The sequence below is a fragment of the Zootoca vivipara genome, chromosome Z1, assembly GCF_965207765.1.
Source record: "Zootoca vivipara chromosome Z1, rZooViv2.hap1.1, whole genome shotgun sequence".
NCBI classification, from domain to species: domain Eukaryota; kingdom Metazoa; phylum Chordata; class Lepidosauria; order Squamata; family Lacertidae; genus Zootoca; species Zootoca vivipara.
This window is the reverse complement of record NC_142583.1, coordinates 1,724,599-1,744,197: the sequence shown is the minus strand read 5'-3', so window position 1 is coordinate 1,744,197 and position 19,599 is coordinate 1,724,599. Positions and strand designations below refer to the sequence as shown.

Sequence of the window (19,599 nt, the reverse complement as noted above, 5' to 3'; positions counted from 1 at the left end):
ACTCTCTTTGGCAATTTCATAATCATCATCTTAATATTGTTTCTTTCTATCTTAAACATGTTTATACACTTTAAATTTTAAACCAAATTTCTATAATTATCCTTTTCATTATAGTTTACATATTTATCATCTATGACAACATCATACTCCTCTTTCCTTACATGTTATATTTCTACCTTAAACATACTTATTCATTTAATTCGTATTATAAAAATTTTATTCTAATTTTACACAATACTAAACTAAAAATTCTGTTCCTTATACCCACGCCTCTCTTCTAAGAACTAAGGTTTACTTACCGCCCGGGGGAGGCTCCTTCTGCGCATGTCTGGAGTCTCTGGACATGCACAGAAGTGATTTCTGGTGCAGCGGCCATTTTGGAACTGGGCGGAGCATGCTCAGAAGCGACTTTCGATGCTGCTCTGCCCAGTTCCAAAATGGCCACAGCACGACTTCCGGCGCTGCGGCCATTTTGAAACTGGGCAGAGCAGCATCGAAAGTCGCTTCTGAGCATGCTCCGCCCAGTTCCAAAATGGCAGCAGCGCTACTTCTGGTCTGCGATCCTTTATTTTTCTGGCAGGAACTTGGCAGGTATGATCTCAGTCAAAACCATATTTCTATTATTAACCCTTCTAATCACAAGGCCCTTTTTACGGTCGGCAAGTCTATATAAACAGTCCTATTTCAATCTGGGTTACCCTATTACATAACCACTTATAAACTATTTATCCCGCCCCCTTCCTCACCTTTCTTTCTACCCTCATTCCTTTAACCTTCCCCTGCTGCCCTGTATCTTTCTTCAATCCTGTAATTCTAAACACCCCTTTTCTGTTTTCTGTGATCATCTTGACTCCCTGGTCCGATGTCTTCATCTGTCGAGAGGAGATATTTTTCAATTCATACTGATTTTTCTCAACTAGTTTTTTGTGCACAGATGGACTCTCACTCCTTCTGTACCACTCAATTTCTTCTATATGGACTGGGGTGCTCTCACCCTTCCCCAGTCCTTCTTGTTGGGTTTCCACTTCCGACTAGACAATAATCTCTCGCCAGCTGCTTAGAGGGGTCTCCTCCAAAGTAAGTAACAATTAATTTTTCCCTTTTAAGCAGTTCTTAGCTTCTTAAATTCAAATGCAACTTTGGGCTCAGGACAATGTTATTGCCTTCTCCATCACACAGTGGTCAGGGACTGACCTCCTCTTTTCCACCCCTTCCCGTGGTCCGATTTTTATTAATTTAGCTGTTCAGATTTTTTGATTTTTTTGGGTGTGTTTTTTGGAAAAACACAGCTTTCTGGAGAGCTCAGTCCATGCCTTGGGTGCCCCTTCTCTTCTTCCCACCAACCAAATCTCTGTCCACTGGTGAGAAGGCAGCAAAAGCCCCTGAAGCTTTAGAAGAGCTTCTGAACAGGGTGAACTGGGAGGGAGGGGTTCCTGAGGCCCAATCCCAGAGCAGGACACCTGTGATTCTTGAGAGGTGCCGGTTTCTGCAATGAGTGCCAAGTGGCCAAATACTTCTAGCCAATCAGCTTCCAGTTTGTGTTTTGCTGTCCAAGACAACTTGGGACTAGAGAGGTAATGTGGAGTTTTACCCTAGATTAGTATTGTTCACCTCAAGAAAACCTGATAAATATAATGAATCTTTATGCACAGAGGACAATATCAGATTTTAGTTAGTAACATATCCCCACATGAATTTCATCACCAATAATTGCCAAGCTTGTGGAATGTTTCCCTGGACATCTGTGTTGCATTCCTCTTTTACTGTGACATGTTGATGTTGCAATCTGTGGGCAGATCCACACCATGCTTTTAAAGCCCATCCATCACACAATGAAAGCATGCAACTTCCCACCAAAGAATCCTGGGAACTGTAGTTTGTTAAAGGTGCTAGGAATGATAGCTCTGCAAGGGAAACTGCATTTTGCCTGATGGAAATTGCCTGACACAGAGCCACCAATTGCATTTGGCCATTCATGTGTGGGTCACAGCATCAGAAAACTCTGAAGCCTTCATCCGTGTGCCCAGAGAGGCAGAGGCATAAACCAGGCTGGGCAGTAATTTCCTGTGCAAAACCCTACCTTCAGGTCTCCTCAAAATCTTGGAGGTTTAGAGACCTTCAATTCTGCCTTGAACAATGGGCTTTTAGTGAGCTGAATTACCTAATTCATGAGAAATAGGATATTCCTTCTAAAGCTAATTATATCTCCTCCACCCATAAGGAACAATGGAAACATTCAGTGTGGGCTACTTGACCATGAAGGGCCGCAAAATTCCAAGAGAAATGTTAGACTTTTGCTGATTTCTCCTCCCCTCCCTTCATAATGATATTTTTATGGAGCAGTCCATAAGTTAAAGCTCCTTGGAGAGCAGCTGAAAATTTCACTGGTGTATTTACCTGGGACTTTGTGCAATGTTGGAAGTCCTCAAAGCCACAGGATCATGTTCTGTATGTTACAGGCATCAGCAATGCAAGCTGTACTTAACTCTTAAACAGTGCAGTATCCAGATAACTTTTCAATGACTACAGACAGTTTGCAGTCAACCCACATGTTTATAAGAATAAGCCTACACAGGTGATTGACAGTTGGGCAACTGTCTGCCTGTCAAAGGTGGTTCATGGGGGGGCAGGGGAGGATCTGGCTGGTGGGCCAGATCCTCCCCTGCCCCCCCCCATGAACCACCTTTGACAGGCAGACAGTTGCCCAATTGTCAATCACCTGTGTAGGCTTATTCTTATAAACATGTGGGTTATAAACATCCAGAGCAGTTGTGTAAAACCCAGACCCAATTCACAGCCTCATAGCTATGTTTGGCCTTCCTGCATCTTCCCAGCCATCATCCAAAGTGCCTTATTTGAATGGTCCACTCATGCCTAGTGACATTGGAAGTGGGACAAGAGCAGCGGGGAGATGGGGAGTGACAGCATCCGATCTGGAGATGTGTTTGTGGTCAGAGAGAGGGGGCTGGGGGGGGGGCAAATTACTTAAATTTCATTTCTCCAGTTACAGAATGATCAAAATGGGGCTTTTCAGGGTGTTCATAGGAATTATGTCAAAAATACTTAGATATAAAGAAGATGTTCAGTCTTTTCTGGTAGGTATGAATCACATTCTGGCAACCAGGCAGGGATGTTCTTTGTACATCTGAGTAGAGTTGGTTTTCATTTTCAGACTGTTAATTGTGTTGGAAAGGACTTGTGTAGGTTTTGACTAATGAACAATCTAGCATTTGGATGGGGTATTCACAGCTTTGTAAAATGTTACCTATTTGCATATTGCTAGCAGAATGTTCTGTAGATGCCAAAGAAGGTCTTTGGCCAGGACAGTATATGGCAGTCATACCAGTATCAACCTTTTTTCTCTCTTGAGTTTGCTCCTGTAAAAATCCATTTAAAACTTGGAGATCAAAGCCCCAGTCTTCATGGCATGCCAAGATCACAATGGTAACTCATAGTATTTCCTTTACAATCCATTAATCTTTTTCTTAATACATTGTTAGAAATACACATTTCTTTTAACCTTTGCAAGCATGCAGTTGTTTCCATATTAAGGCACACATCCTGAAGACCATTTTGGACAGGTGTAGAAAAGGGATTGTAACATGTTTTAAGCATTTCTAACCAACAACTTCATTTTTTTTCAATGGAGTTAGTTGTGATCTTGGGGATAGCAGATTCATTCTGTTAGTACCCCATTTCTCTCCCACTTTTTTCCTTATGTTAATTCCTGCAGCCATATTGTCTCATCTTCCATTAAAACAATTAATGCTTTGTAGCAAGCCCTCTTGGAACCTAGGAGCGTGTATTTGTTATGCTGTCTCCAGAGATAGCTAGTTAGCTTATTAAATGAAGTTGCAATAAGGCAGCCAAAGTGAGGAGGCAATAATGACATTAGACTGTCTTTTATCTGAAGCTGATCCATCAGTGACGACTCTTTGCTTAATAAAAGGCAGCCTATTTGTTTTGTCATATGCTGGAAAAGTTAAATTGGGTTTAACTAAGATGAATGCAATTGCATTAAAAATGTTTAATCATTCTTGATCATGGATTGAAATAATGCAAAAAAGGTTACTTTAAAGGATAGGAATAATGCAAAAACACTTAACTTAAATAAGCTAGAAATAGAACTAATACCAAAAAAGCTTACCTTATGGTAAACGGTACAAAAAAATCTAATTAATTAATTAATAAGCTAAGTTAATGCAGACAAAGCTATTAATCACTAGGGTAGTGAATTAAAAATCTGTTATGAAAAAGAGTAGATAAGATATTGGTCAAAAAAATGTGTGTGTGTGAGAAGGAAATCCCTCTTTGTTGATGTCAAGCATCTTAACTTTTTAGAAGTACTTTAAAAATTAAAGCTGTCTAATTAATCAGAGCACTTCATGAGGTGGTCACAAGATTAATCCTATCATTAGATTATTCCAAATGTTGCACGTGGCCAGTTGCTTACGTTTTACTGCCAGTTCCAAAAGCTCAGTGGGGGAGGGGCACATGCTCTGCATGCAAAACACAGGTTCCGTCTTTTGGATTTCTAGATGGGCAAAGACTTAATATGGTGTTAGGTAGATGGACCAGTTGGTATAAGGCAGCTAAAGGGAATAATGCTACTTAATAATATCTTCTTTTTAAAAAAACCACCAGACAAACCCACTAGTGATGTTAGGTGGTGCTGGAATTGGAGCACTTAGATTTGCTTAGCTATAAACCTAACAGAGCTATCGTATCTTCCAGTAATATTGCTCTGAACAAAGAACAACTTTATTGAGAGAATTGAGTCCCAAATGCTGTTAGCCATAAGCTTCCAGCCGTGTTCTCTGAAAAACAAAGTCATGAAGTTGTATTGAGTGGTGCCCTGTGGTGGAAGTGCAAAGTATCACTGATGAAACTGTTAAATATCCATCTTAATGAAGTGGATGAAACTGCCTCTCTGAAAACATGCTGAAGTGTGTTCATCTTTTGTGGCCAGCAGCAAAGGGATTACGTTTATATCTCCAGGCTTGCAAGAGAATTTACTATTCATTTCCCAAATTTCAGATTCCCCTGAGCATAAACATATAACTTTGCATGCCTGTACCCAAACATATGGTACTCAGAATCTTGTGTGCTTGTTAGCAAAGCCCATGACTTGAGCATAGATGCTTTCAACTTGCTAGAAACACGGGCATTCCCTAAAAAGACAAAAATGAACAAGATGGATATCGGTCATGAATGATCTAAGTGATATTCCTGCATTGCAGGGGGTTGGACTAGAAGACCCTGAGAATTCCTTCCAACTCTACATTTATATAATTCTATTCTCTGATTCTAATAAGACTTGTGTTTATCATACAGAAGAAGTTGCGACAATTTGATGTCTCTAAATGCCCCAATCCCTTACATTAGGAGATGCAATGGAAGAGTCATACTGTTTATCACTTCCTGTTGTTTACAGTGTTGGCCTTGGCTGGTACACAGCTTCCATTTCTCCCTCTCCTTGAATGCATGTACAAAGAAATCCCCCCTTTTAAATCAGTTTAATTCTTATAATTCTTCCTTCAAAGGCCTTTGGGTACAGTAATCCCCCCCCCAATGTAGAACACTCATTTCTAAAGGTCCTTCATCCCCACTTACAGTCCTGCAGTGCCAAGGGGTTCTTCTGGTGAAAGCCATAACACCCTTGAAAATGTATTATATTAATAGACTTATAGCATAGACTTAAGTACAGTATCAAATCAGTATACATAGTGGTTAAGGCTACTAGTCATACATTGCATTCCGTACCAGAGCCAGTATTGCCAGTTGCTGGAGATCTGGAGGATGAGGATGAAAGCGCTGTTGAGCTCGTGTCCTACCTGTAGGCACCTGGCTGGGCGCTCTGAGAGCAGCGTGTTGGACCAGGCGGGTCTTTGATCTGATGCAGCCGGGCTGCTCTTGGGTCCTTATGAATGTTGGCATATTGGTCAGTTATTTGTCTGAGTCTTGGTCAGTGAATCTATTAGAGGGTTTCTCTTAGTCCTGCTTTCCAATTCTGCATTCTGAATAATGGATCACAGGGATTTCCATCCAGCTGTGTGTTGCAGGCTGCCACCCCTTCCAGAAATGTTTCTGCTCCCTAGTACCTGCCGCACCTTCAGTGTTAGCACGCAGAAGGGTCCTTCGCAGCCTCTGAGCATCCCTGGCCCTCTCTGAAGCAACGTCGACCTAGCTGTGCATGCTGTTATGGCTACATGGCATTTATAGTATCAATTATGGATGACTGAAATGAAGTGTATTTTAACAGCAGATAGCTGAAAAGCCTTGCAGTGTATTCCTAATCTGGTGGTATTGCCTTGAGCTACACTGAGGCTTCTTTTTAAACTCAGACATTATCAGAAAGCACACCTCTGACTGCAGGCATTTAAAGATCAACAGAGGCCAAAAAAGCTTTTAAAGAGCCAATGAAACCAGGAAGGCATCCATGTTCCCTTTCAGTGTCAAGTTTGATTGCCGTCTTAGGAGTGCAGCTATTTTCAGGTACCAAGCGCTTAGTGGTTTGGGCCTTGTTGGGTGGAGAAAATGTGCCACGGAAAACATCTGTTCCTTTCACCTGCAAACCACAATGTGCTGTGAAAATGGCAAGGCTGTAGCCACAGAAACCCAGGGGGCTATGGAGGATCTGGCTCAAAGGAATGAGCATAAATTTGTTCTCCCTCCCCTCCTCCCTCCTCCTGAAACGCAGTATCAAAAAGAGCACTTAAAAGGAGAGAATGCTTTTAAAGCATGTGATATGCCTCAAAGTGGGCAGATCAAGTTGCTTTTCTGCTTGGGTGTTCTTGCACTTTAAAAAAAAGTCATTTTCATATCTCCACAGCAATGTTTTTCATCTCAGCGTTGTGCAGTATCTCAGCATCTTACATTTATGTTGCTGAAAAATTGTAGAATTAACTCTGTTTCCCTACTGGAAAATAATGTTTTTCAAGGAAGCTTAAGGGCTAATCTCTCCAAAAACTGCCCTCTGCAAAGATTCCACAGAAAAGAGAAGAAGTTGGCTTAGAAATCCAAATTCCATGAAGCTTTCACCTCCCCCCCCCCATTCAATATATTTCCATTTTGATTCCCATGCTCCTCGAAAAAAGGAATCATCTATAACTTGTTTTCTTTTTGGCAGAACTGGATTAAGCTTGCAGGTAGCCTCTTAGAAGAGCTTGAACGCTGCCAAATGGAAGGATGGCTGTGGTGCTTATCCTATAAGGGCCATCTTTACAGTTTGGCTGTCATTAAAAAAGGATTCACTTAATTTGAGGGCAATTTATATGGAAGTAGCATAGCTGAGAGAGGTGCCCCTAGGTAAACAGCCAAATTAAAGAGTAATAGAGTTACGCTTGTGTTCTACTCAGTTGGCACCAAAAATTGTGGCACGGAAGCAGAAGGATTTGCATGTTCAGCATTTTCCAAGGCAGCAGTACTAGCACAACTACGGTAGCACAGAGAACAGAACGGACAAGAGCACGGTGATGCATTATGTCAGTTCAACATCCCTTCTTCAAAACACAGTGATTGTAGAAGTCTGATAAAACATTCCCTCCGATTTGACCTGTCAATCATGCAAATGCTCCCCCTCTCGCACTGTTTTATTTTCCTCCTTTGTCAAGAAATATTACTTTAAAGCTGTTTCTCTCTTGCACATCTTGCATGGAAGTAATCCTCGTAGTCGAATATATGCTCACCACCATGTTTGGCACAAGTACTCTTTCATGTCATATTTCACACATGAAATATTTGTGCCTTTCTGCTTTTGGGGGCGTGAGCAAGTATAGTCCTCAAACATCACATGAGGAACTCACAATTTTGAAAATGCTGTGTGAAATAGGATTCTGAGTTTCTTCCCATAATGACATTATGGGTCCTTGTGCTGGAGAACTTAATCTAGTACATGAGTGAAATTTTCTGTTGACATTTCCCCCATTTGCATTCACAGAGACCATGGTCAAAGACGATATGAACAACTACATCAGTCAGTACTACAATGAGCCCAGTAGTGGTAAGTTTGAATTCTAGAAACTAAACAGGCTTGCTGCCATTTCTAAGCAAGCGAGCCAGAGTCAGACCACTGGTCAGCCTGGCTCAGCATTGTTGATGCTTAGAGGCTGGTGGCTCTCCAGGATTTCAACCTCTCCCAGTGCTTGCTCAATCAGACTTGCTGCATGCAGAGCAGATGCCCCACCATTGGGATGTGGTGAATGATGCTGAGGTTCTGAACCTATGAAGGCTTCAGATGAATAAAGCTGGAATCTGTGTCCATTGCCCTATATAGTTCTTTGTAAAATTTTGTGAAGGCCTCTTTTATCTCTTTCGGCTTATTTATTACGGTCTCATTTTCAACTATTTTGGTTATGGCGCTTTGACTTTGTTTTTTCTTTAATTCCCTAGCAAGCCATTTTCCTGATTTATTTGCTGTTTCAAAGGTTTTTTGTTTTAATAATTTGATCTTCCATTCTACTTCATGGTTTATCATTGTGTTTATTTGTGTTTCTATAATTTTGTAGGCTTGTTTCAACTTTGTGTCCTCCGGTCTTTTGACCATCTGTTTCTCTATTTCTTTTATTTTCTCTAATGTTTCAAGCTTGGGTTTTTCCCTTTTTCTTTTTAAAATACAGCTCTGTTGCAGTAGGAAACCTCTCATAACTGCCTTTAATGCATCCCAGACTCTGTTGATAGGGGTTCCTTTATCTAGGTTTAATTCAAAATATGTTTTCAAATGCTCTACTGCCCTTTCCAGAATTTCCTCATTGTCTAACAGGAACTCGTTCATCCTCCATCTATACGCACCTGGTTCCTTTATTTTCTGTATCATAGATATTGCATTATGGACCGATATAGATTTTGGTAATATCTCTGCCTTTGCCACCCTTGGTACCAGTGCTTTAGAGATCTACATTTGGTCCAATCTACTCCAACTCTGGTTAGGTTCAGAAAAGAAGGTAAACTGTTTAGTAGTTGGATTTCTGATTCTCCAAATATCAACCTGTTCATGATTGTCCAATAATGATTCAAAGGAGTTTGGGAGTTTTCCCTGAGTTGATTTCCCCTTCTTTTTTTATCTGTCCATCTCTGTCAATATTACTCCATTAAAGTCTCCCATCATAACCATTTTACCATCTATATGTTCAGACAGGATTTCATCTAGTTTCTTATAAAATTCTGCTTTCCTGTCATTGGGCGCGTATACTCCTACCACTATTATCCCCCCCCCTCAATTTGTACTTGAACCCTTAAAATTCTCCCTTCCCCGTCTTTATATATTTGTTGGGCCTTATAATTGTTTCTTACATTTAATACCACTCCTCTCTTTTTCTGAACATCTGATGAGGTAAATTCATTTCCAAGTTTTTTGTTTTTTTAACTCTGTCATGTTTTCTAGTTACAGGTGTCTCTTGTAGACATTATGTCTGCATTCATTTTACTAAGGACATGTGTAATTTGGTTTCTCTTAGTCTTATCGTTCATTCCATTCACATTCCACGATATTAGTTTAACCACCATTTTTGCTTTATTAAATATAGTTTATTATATTTATCACTCTTAAATCTCTCCCTCACTAATATCTTGTTCCTTCTCCTCTTCCTCCCCCTCTGCTTCTAGCTCTCCTTTATCTGACTTGCCTAGATCCTTGTTCTTTCTTGTAAATTTCTTCATTTCTTGCTCAGAACTAAAGCTGTATTTCTTGTTCATTGAAGTAAAAGGAGATTCCTTCTGGGTATTCCCACCTAAACCTTATATTATTTGCTGTCAGGTTTTTAGATAAATCTTTATAAACGTTGTGTTTGCGTAGGAACCGATTGGGGATGTCCTTAAATACCATGACCAATTTACCTTCAACAATCAACTTTTGCTCTCTGCACTTCCTCAAAATTTTATCTCTTGTTTCTGTTGAGCTGAGAGTTACCAAGCAATCCCCTGGTTGTTGTTGTTTTTGTCTTGCTTGGGTTGGCTTTACCTTTATTCTAAATACATTTGTAACCATTTGCCCCAATTCTTCCTCTTTCATTCCCATTGTTTCAGCCACTATTGAGATCAGCCTTTCTCTTATATTTTCACCTTCCACTTCATTTAATCCTCTAAATTTCAAATTGTGTGATTTTTGGTTCATTTCTAAAAATGCTAAATTGTCCAAGGTGGATTCCTGAATCATATTCAATTTATCTATTTGTTCCTTCATTTTCTCCCCTTCCTTTTTGTTATACTTCACCTCCTTTTGTACCCGTTTGGTCTGAGCCTCCATTGTTTGTATTTTACTTTTGAAATCATTAATTTGTCCTGTTAAATCATTGGCTACCTCTAGGAGCTTTTCTCCTAAATTATTTTCATTTTCTCTTACCTCCTTTCTTATTTATCTAATTTCTGCTAATATTTTTGCTAAGTCGCCCTCCCTCTATTTCTAGTTTGGAAGCTCTTCTTTCACCTGTAGTTGGCGCTTTAGTTCCTCTATGAGCCATGGTTACTCTCAACTCCTCTAGTTTTTGTTCTATCTTAAGGGTTGCTCTACACTTCGTCTCCTCTAGGGGTTGTAATTGTATCTCTTTTAACTTTCTTCCTCTGCACCTTCAATGATCTCAATTTGTATTTTCTTAACCCTTAAATATAGACTTTGTTCAGTTACAAATATTCTTGAATACAAAATATACTGTTACAGAGGTTACACATTGTTTTGTTATGCTCTGCACCCCTAGTCCCCTTCCTTCCCCTTCCTAGACCATACCAAATTTAATGCCCTTGTGCAGAAAGTCTTTCTTTATATTTCTTACCCAGTCTTCCAGAGCTTCGTTTCCCCCCTCTCAGTCCGTTTTTTTAAAATAAAGCCTCTCGATTTAGTGGGTCTTCCCGTCACCAGGGTTAACGTCTCAGTGTCTTTGATGTCCAGTATTGAAGTCTTATTTCACCGTTGCAGGCAACAACCTGACAAAGCATTAAAAACTTCCAAAGTAGCATCCAGCTACTAAAACTAAAACTGGGTACAGTTCAGTATAGTTGGATGCAGTCTCATGAATTTTAACAAGGGAAGTTATGTATTTCCCTGGCAGCAGGCTGAGTTAACGCTGCTTCCAAAACCAATAAGCAGATTCAACGCTGGGTGTCCTGCCGCAGTTTTAAAGTATATTCCACAGCCGAAATGCCTTGTTTGTTTCCCCTCCCCCCAGCTCTAAAAACTCTTCCCGTACCTTTGGTCTTAGACCCCAACTGCTTTTCCCTGCTTCCCTCCCCCCCCAAAAAAATCAGTGGAGTCTGACAAAACTGCTCTTTACCTCTTGTTGGCATTTTTACTCCTGCACCATTTTAACAGACTGAGTCAACGCTACTTCCAAAACCAATAAGCAGATTCAACACTGGGTGTCTTGCCATAGTTTTAAAGTATATTCCACAGCTGAATTGCCTTGTTTTGTTTTTCCAGCTCTGAAAACTCTGCCCGTGTCTTTAGTCTTTAGACTGCCTTTTTCTGCTTCCCTCCTTTTTTCCAATCAGTAGAGTCTAGCAAAACTGCTCTTTACCTCTCGTTGGCGTTTTTACTCCTGCGCCATTTTAACAGACAGCTTTGGAAGAATTTATGATGTACTCAAAGCTCCATCTCACCCGGTTTCCTCGTTCTTTTTAACAATTCATCCAATTGCCCAGTTTGGGGTCACTTTAGACTCAAGGAACCGAGGTTCAAGTTCTATTTTGGAATATTTCACCGCTTCTCCGGTGGAGCCTGTGGTGGCGCCTTGCAGGTAAGTATGGATCCCAGCGTTCTAGCCTACAGCCCTGCTCCTGCCAGCCCTCGTACTTGCCAGGTTTGGCTTCCGAGCCGGAAAGGCATCCCGAACGCAGCTGGATCATCCTCCTGTCCCCAAAGGTTTTACCTTCAGGTTCCAAGACCCCTGAGCCCTAATGAGTCTCTTTTCGCCTGCAAAGCTCGGAACCGAACAGGTCCCGCACTCCTTCCCTGGTCTGCGGTCAAACAGGAAGTATGCAATGAGAAATCCTACTCAAAACCTACAGAAGACAGGGAGAAGATAGAAAAATTTTTATGCCAAAATAAATTGAAAGAGATTCCACAAGATGAAACAGACCAGCTAGAAAGAGAAATTTCGAAGGACGAAATTTTAGAGGTTATAAAACAAGGGGAAAATGGAAAAGCCCTGGGACCAGACGGTCTACCGATGAGACACTACAAGAAATTGTCAGAACAATTAATAGGACCTATGAAGAATGTAATGAACAACATAATGAGACGAGGACTTCCGGAATGGCGCGCTGAAGCCGGTCGAGGCTCTGCTCTCTCTCGCTAACTTTGAAGCAGACCTGACGTCCGAGAGTGCGAAAGACGGGGAGCTTGGCGTGAGTTATCCCCGACCCCAGGGGGGAATCCTGGGGGCTGGTGCCCGCGGTGGCGTGCAGGGGTCTTCTCTAAAATCGCAGAAAGACCCTAGCGCTTGGGGCAGTCCAACCCCTCTCGGCGTCTAACGCCCGAACTCCGGTAAAGAAAGCGCTGAACTCTCCGTAAAGAACAAAGCTGCTAACAGCAAGGCGCCCCCTCCCCAAAAGCAACTAAAAAGCCGATAACATCTAACAAACCCCCGCATAGGGAAAGCGGGGGGCAGGAGGGAAGCGCCAGAAGTTTCTTAAATTACCGCAAGGCAGAGACTTTTAATAATTGAAAAGGGGGACCGCGACAGAGCACAGAGTACAGATACAGCCTGTCAGTTTAACCGACAAGAGGAAAATAATAATAATAATAACTTACCCCCATTGAGCGGCACAATCCGGTAAAAAATAGCTGTCTCATGCAATAGAGAAAACGGGCAATATCACTTTAATTGCTCCACAGTGCCCGCCCGCCATACTAGGAAGGCTCAAAGTGGAAGAGAAGGAGAAGAGAGAGACGGCGGTAAACAAAGACGGGGCTAAGGAGTAGAGGACCCGACAGAACCAACAGCGACACGTGTGGTCAAGCTAGACGCCACACCAATACAAATACACCACACCAATACAAATAGATCCTCGCGGATCCTTGCAGACAATCCCCACAGACGATCGCCACCTAGTGGCTAGATTCAACTTGACAGGGGAAAAGGAGAAATCCCTCGAAATCCCCCAAAAGTAATCCCCCAGTAGTAGAGACATTATCATTGGATATTATAAATAAGTGGAAATGGCCATGTAAAAAAAAAACCACAGAGGGGATTCCCAAAATTTCTGGGTAAAACGCCAATATAAGTGGAAAGAAAAGACCTAACTTCAATTAAACTCCTGATGGGCTCTAAAAGAGGACTTGCTGCTAGCGGTGCGAACTCAGCTTTAAATCAACAACGTAGAACATCGTTACTCGAGACCGAAAGCAACATGGAAATGAAAGAACTGGTCTCAGCATTGGAGAGAATGGAAAAAAATCTGAGTGACAAAATCACAAATTTGGACGGGAATATAAAACTAATAGACAGTAAAATGGAAAACATGGGCTCAAAGATAGAAAATAACTCCAAGTTGATCGTTGATCTCTCTGAACAAATTAACCAAATAGCTGGGAAGAATAAAGAAATAGAAGCAGCGGTGCAAGAAGTTAAAACCAAAACACAGAAGCAAGAGGACCAGATGAAAAAAATCCAACAAGACCAGAAAGAAACGAAAAGGTTCCAGGAAAAAAATAAAGAGGAAATTGATAAACTTAAGAGAATTCAGGAAGAAACATACGACGCAATTGCAATCTTGGAAATGAAACAAAAAGAGCTTACTCTTCGTGTGAGAGGCGTCAAGGAAGACCACGATGAAGATATACCTTCCAAATTAACGAAAGCTATTGCGAAATGGCTCGATGTGCAGGAGGAAGATTTACTGCTAGATATTGACAAAATATTTCGAATAAAATCTAATAAAGGCAAAGGAAAAAAGGGCCCAGGGGACTGCCTACTATTTCTTAACTCGATACTATTAAGAGACAAACTGTTATCAAAAGGCAGAACAGATCCACTGCACATTGATGGAGCACCAGTCGAGATAAAGAAAGAGATGCCTACCAGAATCCTGAAAAAGAGGGAGAACTACAGATTCATAACATCGGCGTTATGGAAAAATAACATCAGGTTTAAATGGGAATTCCCGGAAGGGATAACATTTACATATAAAGATAGAAAACGAACTTATAGAACAGTTGAGGAGACTAAAATATTCTGGAGGAAATATTGGGACGAACTAGGTGGGGAGAAACTGCCGGAGGCAAAGGGAGACAGCAAGTAATTTTGTGGGGAATGAAAGTTTTTTAACATTTGTAAGTAAATTTTGTTTTTTTTGTTTTTTGTCACAAAGGTAGTTCATTTGTTTAAATTTGCTTATATTTCTTTGTATTTGATTTTTGTTTTTTATTCTTTTCTCTTGCTCTTTTTTTTTCAATTGCTATTTAGAGAGTAATTTGTTTGACATTGTTTCATTGTTTATTGAGTAATATCTTTTGGGTTTATCTTCCTTTTTACTCCTCCGAAACTACCTTGTCATTATTTGGCAGGTGGACATAGGGAGGTAATAAGAATTTATCATATATTAATAAAGGGCAACCATGTTGAATTGTATCTCTTGGAACATAAACGGTTTGAACTGTAAACATAAGAGGAACAAGACAGAATGTCTACTAAAAAAAGAAATGGGACGTCATCTGTATGCAGGAAACGCATATTACACAAAATCACATAAGAGTGTTAAAAAATAATAGGCTGGGCCTTGAATTCATATCCTCAGGTACTGAAAAGAAAAGAGGGATAGTTATGTATATAAATGGAGTGTTAAAACCAAAATTGTTATTCAAGGATGAGGAGGGTAGAATCTTAGGAGTAGAAACGTATACAAGAGAAGGGAAGATAATAATAGTGGGAATCTATGCCCCTAATGATAAAAAAGATGAATTTTTTAAAAGGGTAGAGGAGGCTTTATGGGACCACATGGGAGAAAATATGATAGTAATGGGAGACCTAAATGGGGTGGTCTCAATAGAGCTGGATAGAACGCATAGAGATAAAGAAATTAAATCAGGTAAACTCCCCCAATCATTTTTTCAATTAGTAGAAAATTACGATCTACATGATGCATGGAGGTTTAAAAATCCAAATGTTAGAGACATCACTCACTATTCGGATGCCCAGAAATCGGGTGGAAGACTTGATGCAATATGGATTTCAAGGAAATTAACACCATATTTGGAAAAGGCTGAAATACTAAATAAGTCAATCTCTGACCACAATCCCGTAACAATCCAATTAAAATTTAAGAGCAAAACAAAGGGGAGATGGAGGTTAAACGACGAGATATGGAGGGAAGAACAAAGGGTCATCAAGGCTAAGGAGACGCTTAAGGAATTTTTTGAAATAAATGAAAGCCAAGGATCAGATAGGAAAATTATATGGGAAGCAAGCAAGGCTTATATGAGGGGGTTTGGGATACAACAGATGGGCAGGATAAGGAGGGAAAAGCAGAAAAATATTCTGGAAATCAATGAACAAATAAGAGGTAAAGAAAAAGAACTGGTCAAATCCCCAAAAAATGACGAAATAATACAACAAATTAAAATACTGCAAGCACACTTGATGGATTTGGTTAATAAAGAAGTAGAAAAGAAAATTATCTGGACAAAACAAAAATATTTCGAACAGGCAAACAAACCCGGAAGAATGTTAGCTTGGGCGATAAAAGAAAGACAGGTTAATAAAATAATAAATAATATAATAGATGAGGGAAAGGAAATTACGGACACCGACCAAATTAAAGATAAATTCGTGAATTACTATAAAAATCTATACAAAGAGGTGGATATTGACAAAAAGGAAGGTGCAAAATATATACTTGATAATAACTTACCTGAAATCAATGATACAGAATATGCAATTTTAAATGCCAATATAGAAAAAGAAGAAATCCAAAGGGCCATCAGGAATTTAAAAGAAGGGAAATCACCGGGTCCAGATGGGATCACGGTGAAGTATTACAAAAAATTGGAAGACGTGATTATACCCAAACTCCAAACTATAATGAATGAAATATTAGACAAGGGAGAATTACCAGAATCCTGGCGGGAAGCTTTTATTACCTTAATTCTCAAAAAAGACGCGGATCCGAAGCTCATAAAAAACTACAGGCCAATCTCTTTATTAAACATAGACTACAAAATCTTTACAAGCATATTATCAAACAGATTTAAAAATTTTTTGAATAGAACAATAGACAGAGATCAGGCAGGTTTTCTCCCCCAAAGGCAAATAAAAGACAATGTTAGAATAATTATAGATCTTCTGGAATATGCCGATATGAAACCAGGCCTTGAAATCGCGATGTTACTCGTCGATGCTGAAAAGGCATTCGATAGTGTTTCTTGGCCTTTCATGATCAATGTATGCGAAAACCTAAAATTGGGAAATAAAATGTTAAACGGAATAAGAGCAATATATAAAGAACAAAAGGCAAGGATAATTATCAATAATGAAATTTCCGGAGGTTTTAATATAGAAAGAGGGACGAGACAAGGGTGTCCCCTGTCTCCTCTGTTATTTATTATGGTAATAGAGACACTCCTAATAGCGTTAAGGAAGGATAAAGAGATAAAAGGTATCAACTTGGGCCCAATATGTTACAAGACGAAAGCTTTTGCTGACGACCTAATAATAGTTACAGAAACACCCCAAGAAAGCATCATGAAAGCGCTAACCAAGATGAAAGAATTCAGCAGGGTCTCGGGGTTCAAATTAAACAAAGAAAAATCTAAAATATTAACAAAAAATATGAGTGAGAAAGATAATGAAGATTTAGTAAAGAAAACAGGAATTAAAATAGAAAGTAAAGTCAACTATTTGGGAATCTGGATCTCGAACAAAAATACTAATTTACTTAAAGATAATTATCTTAAAAAATGGAAAGAAATCAAAGAAAGCATGACCAAATGGAACAAATTAAGATTGTCAATCTGGGGACGAGTGTCAATGATAAAGATGGTGGTCCTACCAAAAATAATGTTCCTCTTTCAGAATATCCCAATAATTTTGGGACTCAGACACCTTAAAGACTGGCAGAAGGACCTAGCCGATTTCATCTGGCAGGGGAAGAAAGCCAGAATAAAAATGGAAGACCTAATAAAATCAAAGGATAATGGAGGATTGGCGCTCCCAGATTTGAAGAGGTATTATGAAGCAGCCTGTTGGAGCTGGCTCAAAGAATGGATGCTGCTAAAAAACACAGAAATTTTGAACATCGAGGGATGGGACAAGGTTTTCGGGTGGCATGGCTACCTATGGTATGGGAAGGCACAGATACATAAAGGATTCAAAAATCACATCTTGAGGAAAGCTTTGCTCGAGGTGTGGGATAGAACTAAAGAAAAGATTATGAATAAAATACCCGGATGGGTATCCCCAGTAGAGGCAAATGCCGTGCTGAGGTGTAACAAGAAAAAACTGTGGCCGACCTATAGAGAATTGACAGAAAAGAAGGAAGGGACTATCAACCTAAAAAAATATGAGGATCTAAAATCACTAGGGATAAGTTGGCTAGAATTTTTCCAATTGAGGGCTACATATGATAAAGATGTTAAATCACGAGGAATTAATACTCAAACAACTAAATTTGAAAAAGAAATACTATTTAATAATGATAAGATTATAGCCAAAGTTTATAAGTTGTTAGGTGATAAAGAGCAGGAAGAAGAAAAAAAAAGGGAAATGGTTAACAAAATGGGAACAAGATTTAGGCTACGGAATACCATATGAGAATTGGAAAAAATTCTGGTCAAAAGATATAAATTTTACTGCTTGCTATACGTTAAGAGAGAATTACATAAAGATGCATTATAGGTGGTATATGGTCCCGGAAAAATTGGCCAAGATAAATAGATCTCTAAGTTATAAATGTTGGAGATGTAACGCAGCCCCCGGCAGCTTGTTTCACATATGGTGGACGTGCCCGGTGGTTAAAAATTTTTGGGAAACAATCCATGAGGAAATCATAAAATTACTAAAAATTTCATTTGAAAAAAAAGCAGAAATGTATCTACTAGGCATTTTGAACAACAATATACCGAGCGGGAAAAAAAGTATTTTTTTGTATGCCTCAACGGCTGCAAGATTGTTAATAGCTAGTAACTGGAAGAGTACCAATATTCCATCTAAAGGACAATGGGTTGACAAAGTGTGTGAGTATCTAGAGTTGGCCAAACTAACGGACATAATCCACCAAAAACCCAAAAACAAGGTTAGAAAACAATGGGAATGTTTAAACGAATATTTGGGGAAATATGGCAAGGGGACAAAAATTCGGTTGTGCTTAGGATGATCTTGTCGGATATGAGAACTGGATCTAGACGGCTGTAAACTGATTATTTGTTTCAATTATGATATTTATAAAAAGACAGGCTATACATTACGAATGTAACTGTACGAAGAAGCGGTGGAAGTAGGGACTTACCTCATTGGACATTAGGTAATGTCCGTATCTTTTCCTTTTCCTTTTTCTTTCTTTTTCTTTACTCTTTTGGATTCTGTTCTTTTTTTTCTTTTTTTTTTTTTTTTTTTTTTTCTTTCTTCCTTTTTCTTTCTTTGACTTTTAACTTCTTTGTTAACCCTTCTGATATTAGGTTTAATTCACACAAATGTTATGTTTGTTACCTGTTATTGTTTTTAATCATGTATATCAATAAAGGTTTTTTATACCATTAAAAAAAAAAACAACAACATAATGAGTTATGGGCAAATACCAAAATCATGGGAAGAGGCCTTTATCACAATGATTCCCAAGCAAGGTTCAGATCTAACCAATGTCAGAAACTATCACCCAATATCCCTGCTGAATGATGACTATAAATTGTTCGCAAAAGTACTGGCACAGAGGCTTAAAAACACCTTGAGTAAAAATATACACCTGGACCAGGCAGGCTTCCTACCAGGGCGTTACCTTAAGGATAATATGAAGAACATAATAAACATAATCGAATATCTTGAGAAGAGAATAGATAAGCAGGCTGCTTTAATCTTTGTCGATGCTGAAAAGGCGTTTGACAATGTGTCATGGGCCTTTATGAAAAGGAATTTACAACAAATAGGCTTAGGATTAAATATGTTGAGCTGTGTGGAAGCGATATACAAACACCAGAAGGCAAGACTTATAGTAAGTGGCAAAGTATCGAAAGAATTCTCACAAGGCAGGGGTGCCCACTGTCCCCTCTTTTGTTTATTGTTTCATTAGAAGTACTGCTTCAAAAGATCAGAAGTACAGAGAACATTCAAGGTATAAAGTTGGGTGTCAGAGAATATATGACAAAGGCGTTTGCCGATGACATCGTATTAACTTTACAAGAACCACAGTTATCAATAATGGAAGTACAGTGGAACCTCAGTTTATGAACACCTCGGTTTATGAATTTTCGGTTTATGAACGCCGCGGACCCATCTGGAACGGATTAATTCACTTTCCATTACTTTTAATGGGAAAGTTCGCTTCAGTTTATGAACACTTCAGCTTATGAACAGACTTCCGGAACCAATTACACCCATGTTTCAGTTTATGAACGCTTCAGTTTAAGTACTCCGCGGACCCGTCTGGAACGGATTAATCCACTTTCCATTACTTTCAATG

The 19,599-nt window shown here is 39.4% G+C and overlaps 1 protein-coding gene across 5 annotated transcripts in view; it reads left to right on the top strand.

The window, feature by feature from the left end:
• TMEM266 (transmembrane protein 266) overlaps positions 1–19,599 on the top strand; it is a 102,209-nt gene that overhangs the window by 76,124 nt on the left and 6,486 nt on the right. For all 5 annotated transcript variants that reach the window (XM_088660815.1, XM_060279103.2, XM_088660813.1 and 2 more), the window contains one exon: positions 7,940–8,002. In XM_088660815.1, coding sequence (XP_088516941.1) covers positions 7,940–8,002 — 63 coding nt within the window. The remainder of the gene's footprint in view (positions 1–7,939; positions 8,003–19,599) is intronic.